General features: G+C 40.6%; 1 protein-coding gene across 1 annotated transcript in view; it reads right to left on the reverse strand.

Moving 5' to 3' along the window:
- The window catches only part of LOC114046165 (E3 SUMO-protein ligase RanBP2-like), a 76,359-nt gene extending 61,831 nt beyond the window's left edge, over nucleotides 1–14,528 (reverse strand). The window contains exon 1 of the mRNA XM_027866410.1: nucleotides 14,349–14,528. Within this exon, the coding sequence (XP_027722211.1) occupies nucleotides 14,349–14,420 (72 nt within the window). The 5' untranslated portion in view covers nucleotides 14,421–14,528. The remainder of the gene's footprint in view (nucleotides 1–14,348) is intronic.
- Between the last annotated feature and the right edge of the window lie 1,294 nt (nucleotides 14,529–15,822).

Here is a 15,822-nt window from a genome sequence, read left to right on the forward strand (position 1 = left end):
AAATTTTACAAAGATTTTCCAGATCACAGAGGCGCTGTGCTCCTAACCCTTGCTGTGTGGAAGGGATAACTGTATAATCCTTCAGGAGAAAAAAAATGACCATTTAATGAAACAGAACTTTCAAGCATTCCTGATGAAAAAAAAAAATTCCTGAATAAAAAGTCTGACATTAAAACACAAGACTCAAGAAAAGCATAAAAAGGTAAACATGAAAGAATAATCATAAGGGCCTCAATAAAGTTAAACTGTTAACATTCCTATATAGGAAGATGATACCAGTAACTCCTAAGAACTTTATCATTATTAGGGTAGTTAAAAGGAGTTTTACATAGATAGAGGGCATGGATGTGAGTCAATTCTTTTAGAATGATTTCCAAAAAAATGAAGGGTGAGAAAGGGGAATGTACTGGAAGAAGAGAGGAAGGGAGAGGTAGAATGGAGAAATTTTTCTCACATAAAAGAGGCATACAAGGAAGAGCTTTTACAATGGAGGGCAAAATAGGTGGATGGTGGGCAATGCTTAAATCTCATTCTCATCAGAATTGGTTCAAGGAAAGAAGAATAGATATACACACTCAGGTGTTTATAGAAATGTAACTTACTCAATATGGAAATAAGGAGGGAAAGGGGATAAGGAAAGGGGGGGAATGATAAAAAAAAGGACAGATTAAGGGAGGCAGTGGTTAGAAGCACAATAGGCTTCTCAGGAGCTACTGGATAAAAAGAGAAAGAAGGAGAGAAGAAGAAAATGAGATGGAGGGGGAAAATACAGTAATCACAACTGTAAATGTGAATCACAACTCGCTGTAATATTGAAATAGCATTATTGACTACATAATACCTTTATCGACCATTTGCGAAGGTAAGTCTCAAAAGTCACCCGAGTTTGGAAGTCACAAGATTTCTCTCCTCAGTGTCTCCTCCACATTGTCTTCCCAATTCCCTCCAGACAACTCTCACCTTCACTCGATTTGTCTCTAGACTTTATTCTCCAGTAAGAAACCTAGCGTCAACTTTTTCATCCTGTTTTTCATTCCTTCCAAACTGTACATTAACTGGATAAAAACCAAAGTTCTGGGTTCTTGGCTACCAAAAGCCCTGAATCCAGTTTGCTTTTCAACAGCATGCACAGCTAAATAAAACACTCGTCTGGATGATACTCAGTTTTTTTTTATTTAACTGGAATGCCCATAAAATGAAAGTGGATAGCAGAATGTATTAGAAACCAAAATACAACAAAACGACGTTTATGAGAGACACACAAAACAGAAAAATACACACAGGTTAAAATAAAGGGCTAGAACAGAATCAAATATGCTTCAGCTAACCTAAAAAAAAGAGGAAGAGGCAGCAATCATAATCTCAAAGAAAAAGCAAAAATAGACTTAATTAAAAGGAATAATCAAGAAAACTACATTGCTGAAAGGAAACGTACACAATGAGGTAATATCAAAAATTTTTACAGTAAATTTCCCTGATAAAGTCTTCATTTCTCAAATATATACTAAGTATAGAACTGAGTCAGATTTATAAAAATAAGAGCCATTCTCCAATTAATAAATAATCAAAGTATATGAACAGTTTTCAGAAAAAGAAATTAAAACTATCTATAGTCATATGGAAAATGCTCTAAATCCCTACCAATTAGAGAAAGACAAATTAAAATAACACTGAGGTACCATTTCACACCTAACAGAAATAACAAACGCTGGAGGGGATGAGGGAAAAATAGGTATATTGATGAACTATTGATGGAATAATGAACTTGTCCTACTATTCTGGAGAGCAATTTGGAACTACGACACTCAAAGCACTATCAAACTGTGCATACCCTTTGACCCAGCAATATCTCTACTAGATCTATATCCCAAAGAGATCAAAGAAACGGGAATCTGTTTGTACAAAAATATTTATAGCAGCTCTTTTTGTGGTAGCAAAGAATTAGAAATTGAGGGGATGCTCATCAATTGGGGAATAGCTGAACAAGTTGTGGTAAATGATTATGACGGAGTACTATTGTGCTGTGGGAAATGATTGGGGGGGGTTTCAGAAAAAAAACCATAGCAAGAACTTTATGAACTGATGTAAAATAAAGTGAGAACAGGGAGATCATTGTAATTAGTAACAACAATGTTGTAATAATGATCAACTGGGAAAGACTTGTCTATTCTGATCAATACAATGATCCAAAACAATTCCAAAGGACTCATGATGAAAAAAAAATGTTACCCACCTCCATAGACAGAATTGATGAATTCTAAGTATAAAATGAAATATCATTTTCTCACTTCATTTACTGCTTTTCAAAAAAATATATGCTTAATATGGAAAATCTGTATAATTGATATCATATTGTTTGCCTTCTCAGTGGGTGAGGATGAGGCGAGAAGAAGGGAAAGAATTTGGAATTCAAAATTTAAAAAGAAAAGAATGCTAAAATAAATAAACTGAAAATGTTTTTAAAAAGGGAAAAAAATGAACCTTGCACTGGACAAAGTATGAAGACAAACACACTGGAAAAACTAGACAAACATACATACATATGAAAAGTTTAATGTAAAAATACATTGAACTTAACTGGTGGGGATGGGAAGGGAAAAAGTTAAAAGGGAAGATTAATACCAAGGAGGGAATAGTTTCAAGCAAAACAAATTTCAAATTCAAAGAATGTATCCTAAAAGGCAGATTTAATAGAGAAAAACAAAGCAAAAACACTGAAAACTAAACAGGTGTCTATCAATTGAGGAATAGCTGAACAAATTGTGGTATATGAATGTAACAGAACATTGTTTCACCATAAGAAATTATCAGAAAGACATTTGCAGAAGATCCTGGGAAAATTTGTATGAACTGATGGAAAAACTGTAGTGAACAGAACCAGAAGAACAACTTATAAAACAATAGGGAACATAAAATCAACTATGAAAGACTTAAGAACAGATTATAGAGCAGTAACCAATCACAACTCCAAAGAATAATAATGAAGCTTTGTAGCCACCTTCTGATAGTATTAGTGAACTCAAAGTGCAGAAAGAAACACACATTTTCATAATGAGATTTATTTTGTCTCACCATGCTTACTTCTAATAAGGATTTTTGTCTGTTTTTGGATTGGAAAGGGATTTAGATGCTAACAATAATAATGCCAAGAAAAAAAAAACAAAGGCAGTCACTGAAATTGGACTTTTTTGTAGTTAACTGCTCAGAATAAGAAGAAATTCAGAAGAAAGCAGAGACAAGGACTATTTTGAAAGTATTATGTTGAAGTTATTACATCCTTTTTCCCCCCCCAAAATTAAGATGTATGGAAGAGTTCCTATACTGCTATATTTTCATATAACATTCTTTTTGTTCCACTTTGCATGTGGAAATGCTCTGTCTTTGGTTATTTAAGTTAAGAAAAAATACATTTCTTAAAAGAAATTTGCCCATGGTCACAAAGCTGGGAAGTGTCAGAAGATATGAACCCAGGTATTTTTGAGTCCAAGGTCACGTCTTTTAGGATCAACATAAATTTGAAGCTGGAAGGGATATTAAAGGTCATATACTTACTTCAACCTCTTCATTTGACAGAGGAAGACACTAATGTCCAGAGAGGTTAAGTGATTTGCCCAAAGTTCATATAGGTGACAAGGGCAAAGGCTGGATCTGGTCCTAGATCCTCTTATTTCCAAATCCAATGCTGTTTCTAATTACATGGTACTGCCTTTTCCCTATGAATGATTTATTTATAGACTTTAGAATAAGGCATTGATCATTTTATTTTTTGTCTTTAAAACTTAATGGTCAAATGTGATTTATTTAATGCCAAATTCCATCAATATTAATCCTCATTTAAAACATTACTCTTCCAGGAAAATGACATCTTTTACAACAGAATTTCTAAAAACATGGCATAAAGTGACAACTGCCTTTGTAATGGAATCTCATCATTCATGACTTTCTGCAAAAATAATCAGTGATTTAAAAACAAGAGAAAAGGAATATGGCAGGGATTGGGTTTGACATAGCGAAGGTCAGAAAGAGTCTCAGTGGAAAACTAAGATTGATTCAGTTTAAGATCCTGAAGACTACACACATAAGGAATTATTCCAGTAGGTGTTCTTGATGGCAGGGATCAAAGTCTGATTTATTCTCATATTGTAATTCCCCTATGCCTAATGTTTCAGATCCTTAATAAAAAATGTTTGATGAATTCAATCACCTTCAGGAGGGGGAGTGTTCTGTTTGCATTTCTGGCTGAGATGCATTATTCTTTGACAGATGATAAATCCATAATATAAGGCTTTACATAAAATAGGAATTTAATTTTTACAAAGAAAGCCAGAAAACCATCCAAGGAGAAAAAGAATGACATAGAAGAGAATCAAAAGCAATTAAAACAGTCTGGCAAGTAAATCACACAAAAGGAGTAAGACTATATGTATAATATTCTTCACAAATAGATTAAGTACTGACTAGCTAAAGAAAGAGCAACATGTGTGTTGGGGGCATGGGACATGTCTGATTAAAAAAAAAAAAACTGAGCCTAAGGCTAGAGTAGAGTCTAAGGTCCCCAGATGTTGGAGGCTAACTCCGAGAAGCATGCACCAACCAGTTTTTCAAGATGATGCTGGATACGGAGCTGGAACATGGGCTACCTAACAGGGTCACAGTCAAGGAATTCCATCAAAAATATGACCCCAAGGTGGTAAACACCTAAGTTCTGTGGTCAAGTGCTATGAAGGTTATAGCTGAAAAGCTGAACCTTAAGTAGCTGAGAAGAGTTGTAGGAAGCACTCTTCAGAGACACACATTCTGTTCTGACCATCCCTGTGCATCATTACTATTATTTATTCCTATATATCTTCTAGTTTCATAATTGTGGTGTTTGATCTGATGTGGAAAGGAAAGCTGTTTGAGTAACTTACAGGAGGCCAGATCTATTATGCAGGAAACGGAGTTTTCTTCATGGCAACAATCTCATGCACCATGACCTGAACCCTGAGAATATTCTCCTAGATAACTATTTGTAAATTTGACTTTCTGATTTTGGTGTTTTCTGCTACTTGGAACCTGATGAGAAACTCTGAAAATTGTGTGGGACCCCAGGACACTTTGCCTCAAAGATTCTCAAGTGTTCCATGAATGAAAACCGTCTTGGTTATGGCAAGGGAATTGACATATGCACCTGTAGGTGATTCATGGTCAGCCAGCTCTTGACACCAGATCTTGAGGCTAGACATATCATCTTGGAAAGTTCAATCCAGGTCACCTATTCAGGTCACTTGAATGAACTGACCAGTCAACAAATGTCAAGTGACCTGACTTCAAGGTTACTTGCAAGTTAAAGCTGAGGAAAGACTGACTACAGAGCAAGTATCTCTTTTTCCAACACTATGAGGCCTTGAGCCTTTCTCCCCTCCAGGAATTCACAGGAGCAATACAGTGGTGACTTCACACCAAGCAGCCCTAAGCACTGCTGGAATGGCCTCTAACCAAAGGAGACCTCAATTAGGAGCCACATGTGGGCTTCAACCAGTGACAGCTGTTCTTTCCACCTATTCAGAGACTGGGTAAAGGGCAAGAAACAGAATAGGCTGCCCTCTTCCAAAACCTGTCTCCTGGTCCATTCCTAGACTACGATCCAGAAGAAAAGGGAGATCTGAACAACACTAATGATAAATTTACATTTTGCATAGTTAATACTTTCATCTGGGGGATCCAGAAATTTGATTCCAAGCCCAAAAGTCCTGGGAGATCCAGGTTCCCCAATCTGAAGGCTTCTGTCAACCCGGTAACTCTGGGCTCCAGCCACAGGCATTCATCCCTCCTTTTGTACTCTCTAGGGCCAATGGTAGGGTCAAGGGAAACAATTCTTCGCTTCTCATCCCTATTGCTCAGGTGTACTGGCCGCACGCCGACCTTCTGCCAGCCGTGCACCAGTACCTACTTCTCTTATAAGAAGCACACTACCAGAGTCTTACCCACACCCGGGTCTTCGGTACTCAGCCGGATCACCACACAGAGACGAGCCATCGGGAGGTGCCAACACCAGAGCTTTATTCAGAGGCCAACACAGCAAGCCATCATAGCAAGCCCAAGCAGCAAGGCCAGAGCAACAGGGCAGGAGCCAGGGGAGAGCGCACGTGTGATCTGACCAGCTTGTTCCTAAAAACCTACTTAGCCCCTCCTCCCCAGCCCGCTTACTAGCCAATGATTGTAGGGTCAGATACCGGAAGGGGCTGTCTGAGTTTAGCACACCAAGGGGGAGGGAGTGACGTAGGAGGCCAGGATTGGATACAGGAAGGAGGCATCTGGGAATGACGCATAGACAAGAGTACGTGACCTAGGAAGTCAGGCTCAGACACTGGGAGGAGGGGTCTGGGTCAGTGCTGCACAAAGGGACCCAGGAAGTCAGGAAGGTCACAAGAGGCATCTGGGGATGACGTTGCATATAGGGAGGGGACTAAGCAGAGGGAACTCAGTCCTCTGCCATCCCACTCCCACGTGGCACCGCCCCTTGCCTCAGGAGCTCAAGCTCCGACTACTTCCTTGTACCCAGCTTATCTCACAGAGCATTGCCCAATTGCCTCAGGGCTTCTCCGTATCCAGCCCATCCCAGTACACACGACTCTGCCTACCACAGCCCCTGCCTCGACTTCCAAAATACCCAGATCCTACCCTACACTTGCCACAGCACTCAACCTGGTAGCTGCCAACATCAGACAGTCCCTCACACTCAGGACTACAGGACTTGAGTGGAAGGAAAAGAGACCAGCAAAGAATGATATTCAGATCTTTGCTATTGTCATTCAGCTTTCAAGTGAAATAAATGATCCTGAACACTGTGGAGGAAAAAAACAAAACATAGCAACATCCCATACTAAAAATATCACTGAAGACTACCATATAAGCATTTAGCAAATGGAAAGAATCCTTTTTACCACTGACAACACCTAACTGTAATGGTTGATGATGACCTCCTACTGAGGGGTACACAGTATATACTGGAATGTTACAGTTAAGGAACGTGCATTCTCTTCCTGAAGCACATATCCAAGATGTGGTTCAGAGCATGCAAAACTCGGCAAATCCATTAACTAACCACTTATTTCTGTTGATAGATGTGGAAATAAATATTTTCAAAAGAAAACTGGAATAAATCAATAAAAACTAAAATCCTAAGTAGAAATTGAAGGGCCTAAGGGGGCACTTTTTTATTCCAATTGAAAGTCAGTAAAATATTCAAAGTAAACAGCTGGCTATATAGATGAATGTTGAAGAATTGGATTTGCTTTTCTGGACCATCACTTACAGTACCAGAACAACAGGTTCCTTGGCAAGGGACAGAATGCATCTCATGAAGACAAGGAAGAACAGGTTCAGCAAAGTCTTGCTGACCTGATCAAAAGGACCTTCTATTTAATTTAAGGGAGATGGAATTAAATGTCCAAGTAAAACTATAAAACCAGAGACTATGAAATATAGCAGCTCTGAAAGAGAAAAGAACTACAGGAGTGAAATAGGTACCCAGCAATTCAAGAGAAAAACCAAGAGGAGGGATATGTGAACAATCAAACTTAAATAATCAAATGACCCTGAAATTAGCACACAGCGGTACAGGTGAGAATAGGGATGAAAATCAGGGCAGTGCTATGACAATGGATCAGTACGCTTGTCCAAAATAAACAGATTCTCACCGTTCAGCCTTCATTCTAATTGTCCGTTTCCAAGAGAAACAATTCTAATCGTCCTTCGTTTCCAAGAGAAACAATGACATTACAGGTGATATCTTGTCTTGCTCATGAATTGGATTTAAGTGAGGCAGAGCTGCACATAGTCATCAGCCTCACTCTCTCTTCCACAGTCACCAAAGTCCACTGGCAAGACAAAAGTCAGGACACTTGACAGTGACCTGGGATGCAGTGGACTACCTTGGTGGCTCTGACGTATAACCAAGATCTAAGAGCTCCAGTGACTGCTTTTTGCTCGCCTCCATGGCCACTGGAACAAATTGTTCTCATCCACCCATTCTGCCAGGGAAAGTCTTCAAATGATTGGGGTAGCCATCCCCCTAACTCACCAATGAGTTTGAACCCTCAATCTGGTTTAGTCCCTCTACAGAAACAGTTTTACTTAGGATGTAGCTTTTGCACATACTACAGCTTCTTGAAGCCATTAGTGAAAATTAGGTGAAAGATGGACACCAATGATGGATGAGCAACCCTGAGAAGAGCTCAGCAAACCTTCACACCAGAGGTGCTAGTACTCCTTGAACACCCCATACAACCCCAAACAGTAAACAGCTAGCTGGTACAGTGGATAGAGCACTGGGCCTGGAGTCAGGAGTTCAAGTCCAGTCTCAGACACTTACCAGCTGTGTGACTCTGAGCAAGTCAGTTAATCTTCGTTTGCCTCAATTTCCTAAACTATAAAATAGGAGATAATAACAACAGCACCTACCTCCCAGGGTTATTGTGAAGATCAAATGAGATAATACTTAGGACAGTACCTGTCACATAATAGATGCTATTAAAATGCCTATTATTCCTGTCTCTGTTCCCTCCCAACCCCCAAACAATAAAACCAAGTACAAACAAACAGGCTCTAATACAAGTGGTAGAAGAATAGCACTACCTGTCAAGCAGGCATAAACTTTCATGGAAATCCATGAATTTTAGGGTAGAAGCACAGCAGAACTACTTAGGAGAAGACAAAAATTATTTTTAAAAAATGCACTGTTTCAATGTGGTATGCTGGGAAGAACACTGGATTTAAAGTCAAAATAAACTGGGATTGAACTGAATCCTGGATCTGTATGTCACCTTGGGCAAGTCATTTAACCCTTCCGGGCCTCAGTTTACTACTATAAAACGGAGGAGGGATGGCACAGAGAATAAGGGAGTAGTCAATATGGTTTATAAGGTTCCTTTCAGCTTTAAATCTATGATCCTACAGATAACTTCTATGATCTCATTTAGCTCTAAATTCTTTGATGGGGACTAATAGAAATTATAAAACAAAGAGCTAAGATGTTGTAGTGATGGGAACAACTTCAACTACTTTAACATTTGCCATCACTTAAGAAACTGTGTCTTCATTTGCCTTGATGAAAATTTTAATTCTAAAAGAAGCAGAAGCAAAAAATTAACTGTTACTTTAAATTCTGACTTTTTCAAAAATTAGCTAAGAATGCAGAAGTGTCAAGAACCTTGAAAGAAATCGATTGTATATAAAAACATTTAAAATAACAAACAAACAGAGGGTTAGGGCATAGACATTACCTCAGATATTAGGAATATATTTCTAAAAACTTCAAAGATGATGTAAAAATGGATTATGGGCCTCAAGAGGGGTGGAAAGCCATCAAATTTTTTTAAAAAAACTTTTGGCTACACAAATTATTCCAATATACAACATCTAAGAAAAACAACCTAATGTGATGACACAGGTACCCTTCCAATGAGACTTTTTTTTTAAGATAGGTACAAAAGATTTAAGGTATCACTGAATCACAGAATCAGAACCAAAGGGTATGAGATTGTCAATGGCCATCTAGTCTAACCATATATCCAAAAGAAAAGAAACTTCCCTACAATATAACAAATTATTTAGCTTCTCTTTGACTAACTCCACTATTTCCTGAAGCAAGAATATACTTGCTTCCACTATTTCCTGAAGCAAGAATATACCACAGAGAATTAGTACAAAAGTGGCTGGAACTCTGTAAGAAATATAAGGGTGAAGCCCAAATGAACCAGAGCTGAAAGATAAAGAGTAGAAAACAAAGGCTTTTTCTAAAGTTTTAATCAGCACAAAATAGAAGATATGATCCCTACTTAAGGTAGGTAGGCTAACACGTACAGACGTTAAAGAGAAAGCACAGAGTAGTTGTAATACTCCGCTGCCTTCTCAGTATGGTGCTGTCAAAGGGGTGCTAGACTCAATAAGAGGATCTGAGTTCAAATACGCGCTCTGCTACTTCCTACTTATGGGACCCTGGATAAATCACTATAAGCCTCAGAATCATAACTAGGTAAGTAGTCCTGCCAAAACTCTTAAAGGGATTTGATTCAACACTTCCAGAGCAAACAGAAAAGGGGTGCTCACAAGCAGCCATCAAAGTTTTGATTATAACAACTAATACTAAATTCTTTTCGATATGATAACTAGATCACTAGATCAGAGAAATGCTACAGACATTACACATAACTTAATTCCAGCAAGGCATATTACAAAGTCTCATGATATGTGAAATGTGAACTGAATGACTATGTAATTGCCTCCAAATTCATGGAATCATGGATTGGTATCAATCTGGAAGGAAAGCTCCAGTGGGGTAATATTTTTTTTTTTTAAACACCAGAAGGACCAGAATTTCTGAATGCCTTGAAAGATCAGGCTGCATCAACTGACTAAGCAATGTTAAGGCAATAAAAAAAAAAAAAAGAAAAGAAAAAAGATAGTAAGATGAAAATTTTTATTTCAAAATAAAACATATTTTTTAATCAAGGGACAGACCTGGTTCTTCTACTGTTAACCAACAACTTAGATAAAGACCTTTATAGAAGGTATGCTCATCAAATCTGTAGATGACACAAAACAGGATTATGGAAATGGTCCAAAGAGATCTTGGAACCGTAGACTGTTAGAGATAGAAGGTACCTTAAAACATAGAAAGATTAAGTGGCTTACCCAGAGACGCAGAATGGTGTAGTAGACTTGGGAGCCAGAAGTAATTGGGTTCGAATCTCACTTTTAACAATCACTAGCTGTGTGATCATGCACAAGTCACCTAAGTTCTTTGGGATTCAGTTCCCTCATCAGTAAATTGGGCATAATACCCATAATACTTACCTCACATGGTTGTTTTGAATCTCAAATGAGATAATGTACATACAATGCTTTGCAAAACTTAGAATGACAGGCCCAAACAATATGAAACAACTAATAAAAGGCAAAACTCTGTATTTAGGTTAAAAAATAAATCATATAGATATAAATTGAGAGAAACCTGGTTTGGGCAGTTCATATGAAAAAAAGATCTGAGGTTTTACCTGACTACAAAGTTTAGAGTTAATGGTGTGATGCAGCTATTTAAAAAGCTAATGCAATCTTAGGATTCCTTAATTTAAATATAATATCCAAGAGTGGTGATAATAGCTCTATACCAATCTCTACTGATCTCAGATTACATTTAGAATAGTACGTTCAGTTCTAGGAAACATGCGGAGTTACATGATCAAAACTGGTGTATCAAAGTTATGAAAATGATACATAATAGAACATGGTCTAAGTAGAAGTTTACTTTGAACTAGGGATATTTAACTTGTGCAGAACTATCATCAAGTTTTTTATATTAGAAAAAGTATTGTCTTTTGTGAGGTTTTGGAGTGAACAGTATAACGGGTTGAATTATTGTGTGTTCTGAGTGACAGAAGACTAGTTACCTACTTGGCTAAAGATGGAGATACTTGGAAGAATATCTCCCAAAAATGAACCATATAATCAAGAAGCTTCCTAATTGAGAACATATCTTCCAATGAGCTTGGTCCAGAGTTACCCAGACAGGCTAATCTTAAATCAGCCATGTGGGATATTGTGGAGCAGCAGCAGTCATTCTCATCAAGGACTGCAAAAGAAACAATCTTGTGCTTAAGAAGAACCATGAAGTCCAAACTAGAGCAGGGGAACTCTTGTAAAATATTAGCTTAGAAAGCATAAGTGGTATCTGGTCTGGATCCTATATAATTTTCTTCTATGAGCATTTCTAATTACTTTACCCTAAAAGGTGTTATTTCTGAATTCACATATATTTTCTCGTCAGTCAGACATCAGGTGTAACAGACTGCTGAATCCAGCATGCCAGGAAAACTCAGGGAACAAAAAGTTCAGAATGTCTTGTGGTTACAGTTTATAAATCAATTAATTTCTTAAGATAGTAAAAATAGAAGATCCAGGGCCAAGGTCCCCTGGGACTGGTTCCAAGGAGGTAGAATACACAGGAAAGCTAAACCAAAGTATAAGATCTTTCACAGATACGAAAGAAGGCTTACTGTTGCAAAAAGCAGAATTAGTATAAATGAAATGGAGACAGATTTTCTGCTTTTGAAAAATGAAATGGGTTACCTCCTCACCATTAAAATATGTTCAGAGAAAAACAGGGAAACCATTTATCAATGATATTGAGCTAAATTATAAGCCTCTTGGGGGAAGGATCACATCCTATTTATCTTCTGATCTCCCTTTGAGCCTAGTTTAGAGTAAGGAATTAAAAAATGTCTCTTATATTGAAATGAAATTCCTGATTAGGTAGGAAGTTGGACTAGGTAACCCCTTCGAACCTTTTAAACTCCAAGACTCTACGCTGGTAAGGAGAGTATTGAAATGAGTAGACATTGGATACAAGCTTCGGGTCACAATGAGGACAAAGAGAATTAAGTCCCAATGGCTTGGGTGATAGAGAACAGAGAGGTAAGGAGCATTATGTTCAGAATGTCAAGATTTAGAAGGTTATGATTAGTGATTAGACTCCCCTTGTATTGCAGGTAGAATGAGAGAGAAGGGCTGAACAGTAAAATCCCTACTTATCCCTGGGAGCTGCAACATCCCCAAAATACGGTCATTTCCATAAAGTGTTGCCCCCTAAGTCAAACTATTAAGCAGAAATCTCCATTTCTTAAAGGGAATCTTTTCTTCTGTGACCTTTTCCCCAAACCCCAAGGCCTTTACACTACCTCTCAGGATACCCAAAGCCTAAAACCCAGAAAATCCTTACTTTCTGGGTACAGTCCAAAATAAAATACTTTCCACTTATCTATCAAATCTCTCAGGATACTTAATTCCAGCTAGTTGTTAGGACAACATCTGATTAAAATTAACTCCCATGACCAGAAATGATTAAGCCACAAAATAATGCTTCCACCCTTACAAAGGCTGAATTTCAATAGAAGTGTTGTTTGAATGGGTGAGTCTGCCTTTCATATTATATCAATAGAAGCCAACCGCTACACATGTGAATATGCAAGCCTAGAGAGCTAAAAACCTGGGCTATAGCCTTAGTTAAATACTGCTTAAGGTTTGTAAAGCATGACCTGTCAAGCTGTTCCTAGTGCTAACTCTTTTTCATAAGACATTTGAAAGAAATATTATCAACATACTAGGCAGTACAAAAGAAACAGCTCTGGAGTCAGAGGACCTCAATTTAAATCCCACCTTTTTTTTTTTTTTTAAAGGCAATTGGGGTTAAGTGACTTGCCCAGGGTCACATAAAATCCCACCTCTTGACACTCACCTGTGTGACCTCCAGCAAGCCACTTAGCCTCATAGGGCCTCAGTTTCCTCATCTGTAAATGAGAGGACTGAACTAGATGGCCTCTGTGATCTCTCTAGACCCCTTCTGGGATGTTTTTATCTAAAAATAAGGACCATCAACAGGCATCTCTAAAACGCATTTAGGACAGAGTAGACACAGTCCTTAGAGAAAGCTGGTTTAAAAAAAAGTTTCAAAGAGAGCTCTCAGAGAGGAAAAAAGAACCCGTGTGAACATGCAACCACGGTACTCTCTGTATTAGGCAGCTTTCCTCTCCCTGCTTCTGTATTTCTCAGAATATTGATAGAGAGCCAACCATTCAAGACCCATCAGGGAACCATCCGATCCCGAGGTACATCAGGGGTCCAGAACCCTCCCCCATTTTTCTTCCTCCACTCCCCCTTCTCTCTGAGTCATGGCCCGTTTGAGGCCTGGGCACTGGAAAAGGCGCCGGACCCGCGCGCTTTTCGGGACCAGCGAGAGGGATGGAGGGCTGGGCGGGGCCTCCGCCGCTCTCCTCGGAGCTGCGAGGCCCCTTCCTCCTCCTCCGGCCCTTCCCAGGGAAAATCAACGGCAGCGGGTGGGCCTCGCCGCCGCGGCCCGAAGAGGGGAGCAGATGGGCGGGGGCGGAGGCGGGAGAAAGCAGGGGGAACGCGCGAGCCGCCGCCGCCGCCGCCGCCTTCCCCCGGCCCCCAAGATAAACACTGACGTGGGAACGAGCGGCGCGAGAGGTAAAGGTCAGCGTGAGGGGGGAGGGGTGACAGGGCCGCTCTCCCCCGCCCCACAGCTCCCGCCTCTCCCCGTTTCCCAGGCGGCCCTAGCGCGCCGTCCCCATCTCCCTCCTTCCCTCCCCCGCCCACCCTCGTGGATTGGCGCGCGCCACCCCGCCCCAGGCGCCGCGCGGGCGGCCGGCGGCTCAACGAAGCGCCACTGGGGGAAAAGGAAGAGGCGGCGGAGGTGGGGGTGAGCGGTGATGGGCCGGGAAGCCGGGCTCCCAGCTCCTCGGACTCAGAGAGAGGTTGTCTGTCCCTCCGTTCGCCAGCTCGTCTCTTACCTCTCGAGGGGAGGGGGCGGAGCCCTGTACCGAGGCGATGTACCGCTCCACCTCGGCCTTGCTGCGCCTCATCGCCCCAGTCACGCAGTCCGTGGACTCTCCGGCAGTCCGGCTCGGGGAGCCCGGCAGCGTTCTCCTTACGTCTCCGGGCTCGTTGCGCCTCAAACTTAGTGACGCCGCCACCGTCCCCGGGGCCTAAACAGCGGGCTGACGTCATCTGCGTGTCGCGTCAGTGCTGCGCGCCGCAACGCTGACGGAGGCGATTCCGCCGGAGGCGATTCCGCCGGGGAATCCCGCCCCGAGGGACTGACTGACTGACGACGGACTGCGCGCCGGGGGCGGGGTCTGCGTGGCCGCAGCTTGGGGAGGGAGCGGGCCGGGCTCCGAGGACGTCCTTGGGCCGGAGGCTAGCTCGGGACCTGTAGCCATTCAAGTTCTGGCCCTTCCGCCGCCCCCTTGGACTCTGCCCGGCCCTAGCTGGGCCGTGGATAGGGTGGGAGCGCCCTTAGAACGGACCCCCCCCCCCGACAGGGAGAATGTGAAAGTGCTTTGGAAAAAGTGAAAAGCCACGCAGAAATAACGCAAGATGACTTCACAGTGTATAATCGATATTATATTGCTCGCCTTCTCAAGGCGTGCAGGAGGGAGGGGGAGAATTTGGAACTCAAAATTTTTAAAATTGAATGCTAAAAATATATAATTGGGAAATATTTCACTAAATATATATATAATATATACACATATATACATATACATATATATTTAATTTTAAAAAGAAAAGCAAGGTGGTGGTGTCGTTGATCTGACAGGACTAGTCTCATCGGTTCTACCTTCATTCAGGTTGTCTTTAAACTGTATGTTACAGATGCTGAGTGAAATGAGCAGAACCAGGGGACCATTGTACACGGTAACAGCCACACCTTGCGATGACCACCTCTGATAGACTTAGCCCTTCTCAGCAATGCAAGGATCTAAGACATGTCCCAAAGACTCATGATGGAAAATGCTGTCCACATCCAGGGAAAGAACTGTGGAGTCTGAATGCAGATCAAAGCATACTAGTCCCTTTTTTTTCTTTTCTTTGGCCTGTTTTTTTCCCTTTTTTTTCTGATTCTTCTTTCACAACATGACTAATATGGAAATATGTTTAATATGATTGTACATCTATAGTCTGTATCAGATTTCATGCTGTCTTAAGGAGCGGGGAGAGGAGGGAAGGGAGAGATTTTAGAACTCAAAAATCTTAAAAAGCGAATGTTGAAAACTAAAAATAAATAATTTATTTTATTTTTTTCTTTTAGGCAATTGGGTTTAAGTGACTTGCCCAGGGTCACACAGCTAGGAAGTGTCAAGTGTTTGTTCTGAGGTCAGATTTGAACTCAGGTCCTCCTGACTTCAGGACCGGTGCTCTATCCACTGGGCCACCTAGCTGCCCCTAAATAAGTAATTTTTAAAGACATTAACTGTATATTAC

Source organism: Vombatus ursinus, unplaced genomic scaffold (assembly GCF_900497805.2).
Source record: "Vombatus ursinus unplaced genomic scaffold, bare-nosed wombat genome assembly UNPS02014781.1, whole genome shotgun sequence".
Lineage (NCBI taxonomy): Eukaryota > Metazoa > Chordata > Mammalia > Diprotodontia > Vombatidae > Vombatus > Vombatus ursinus.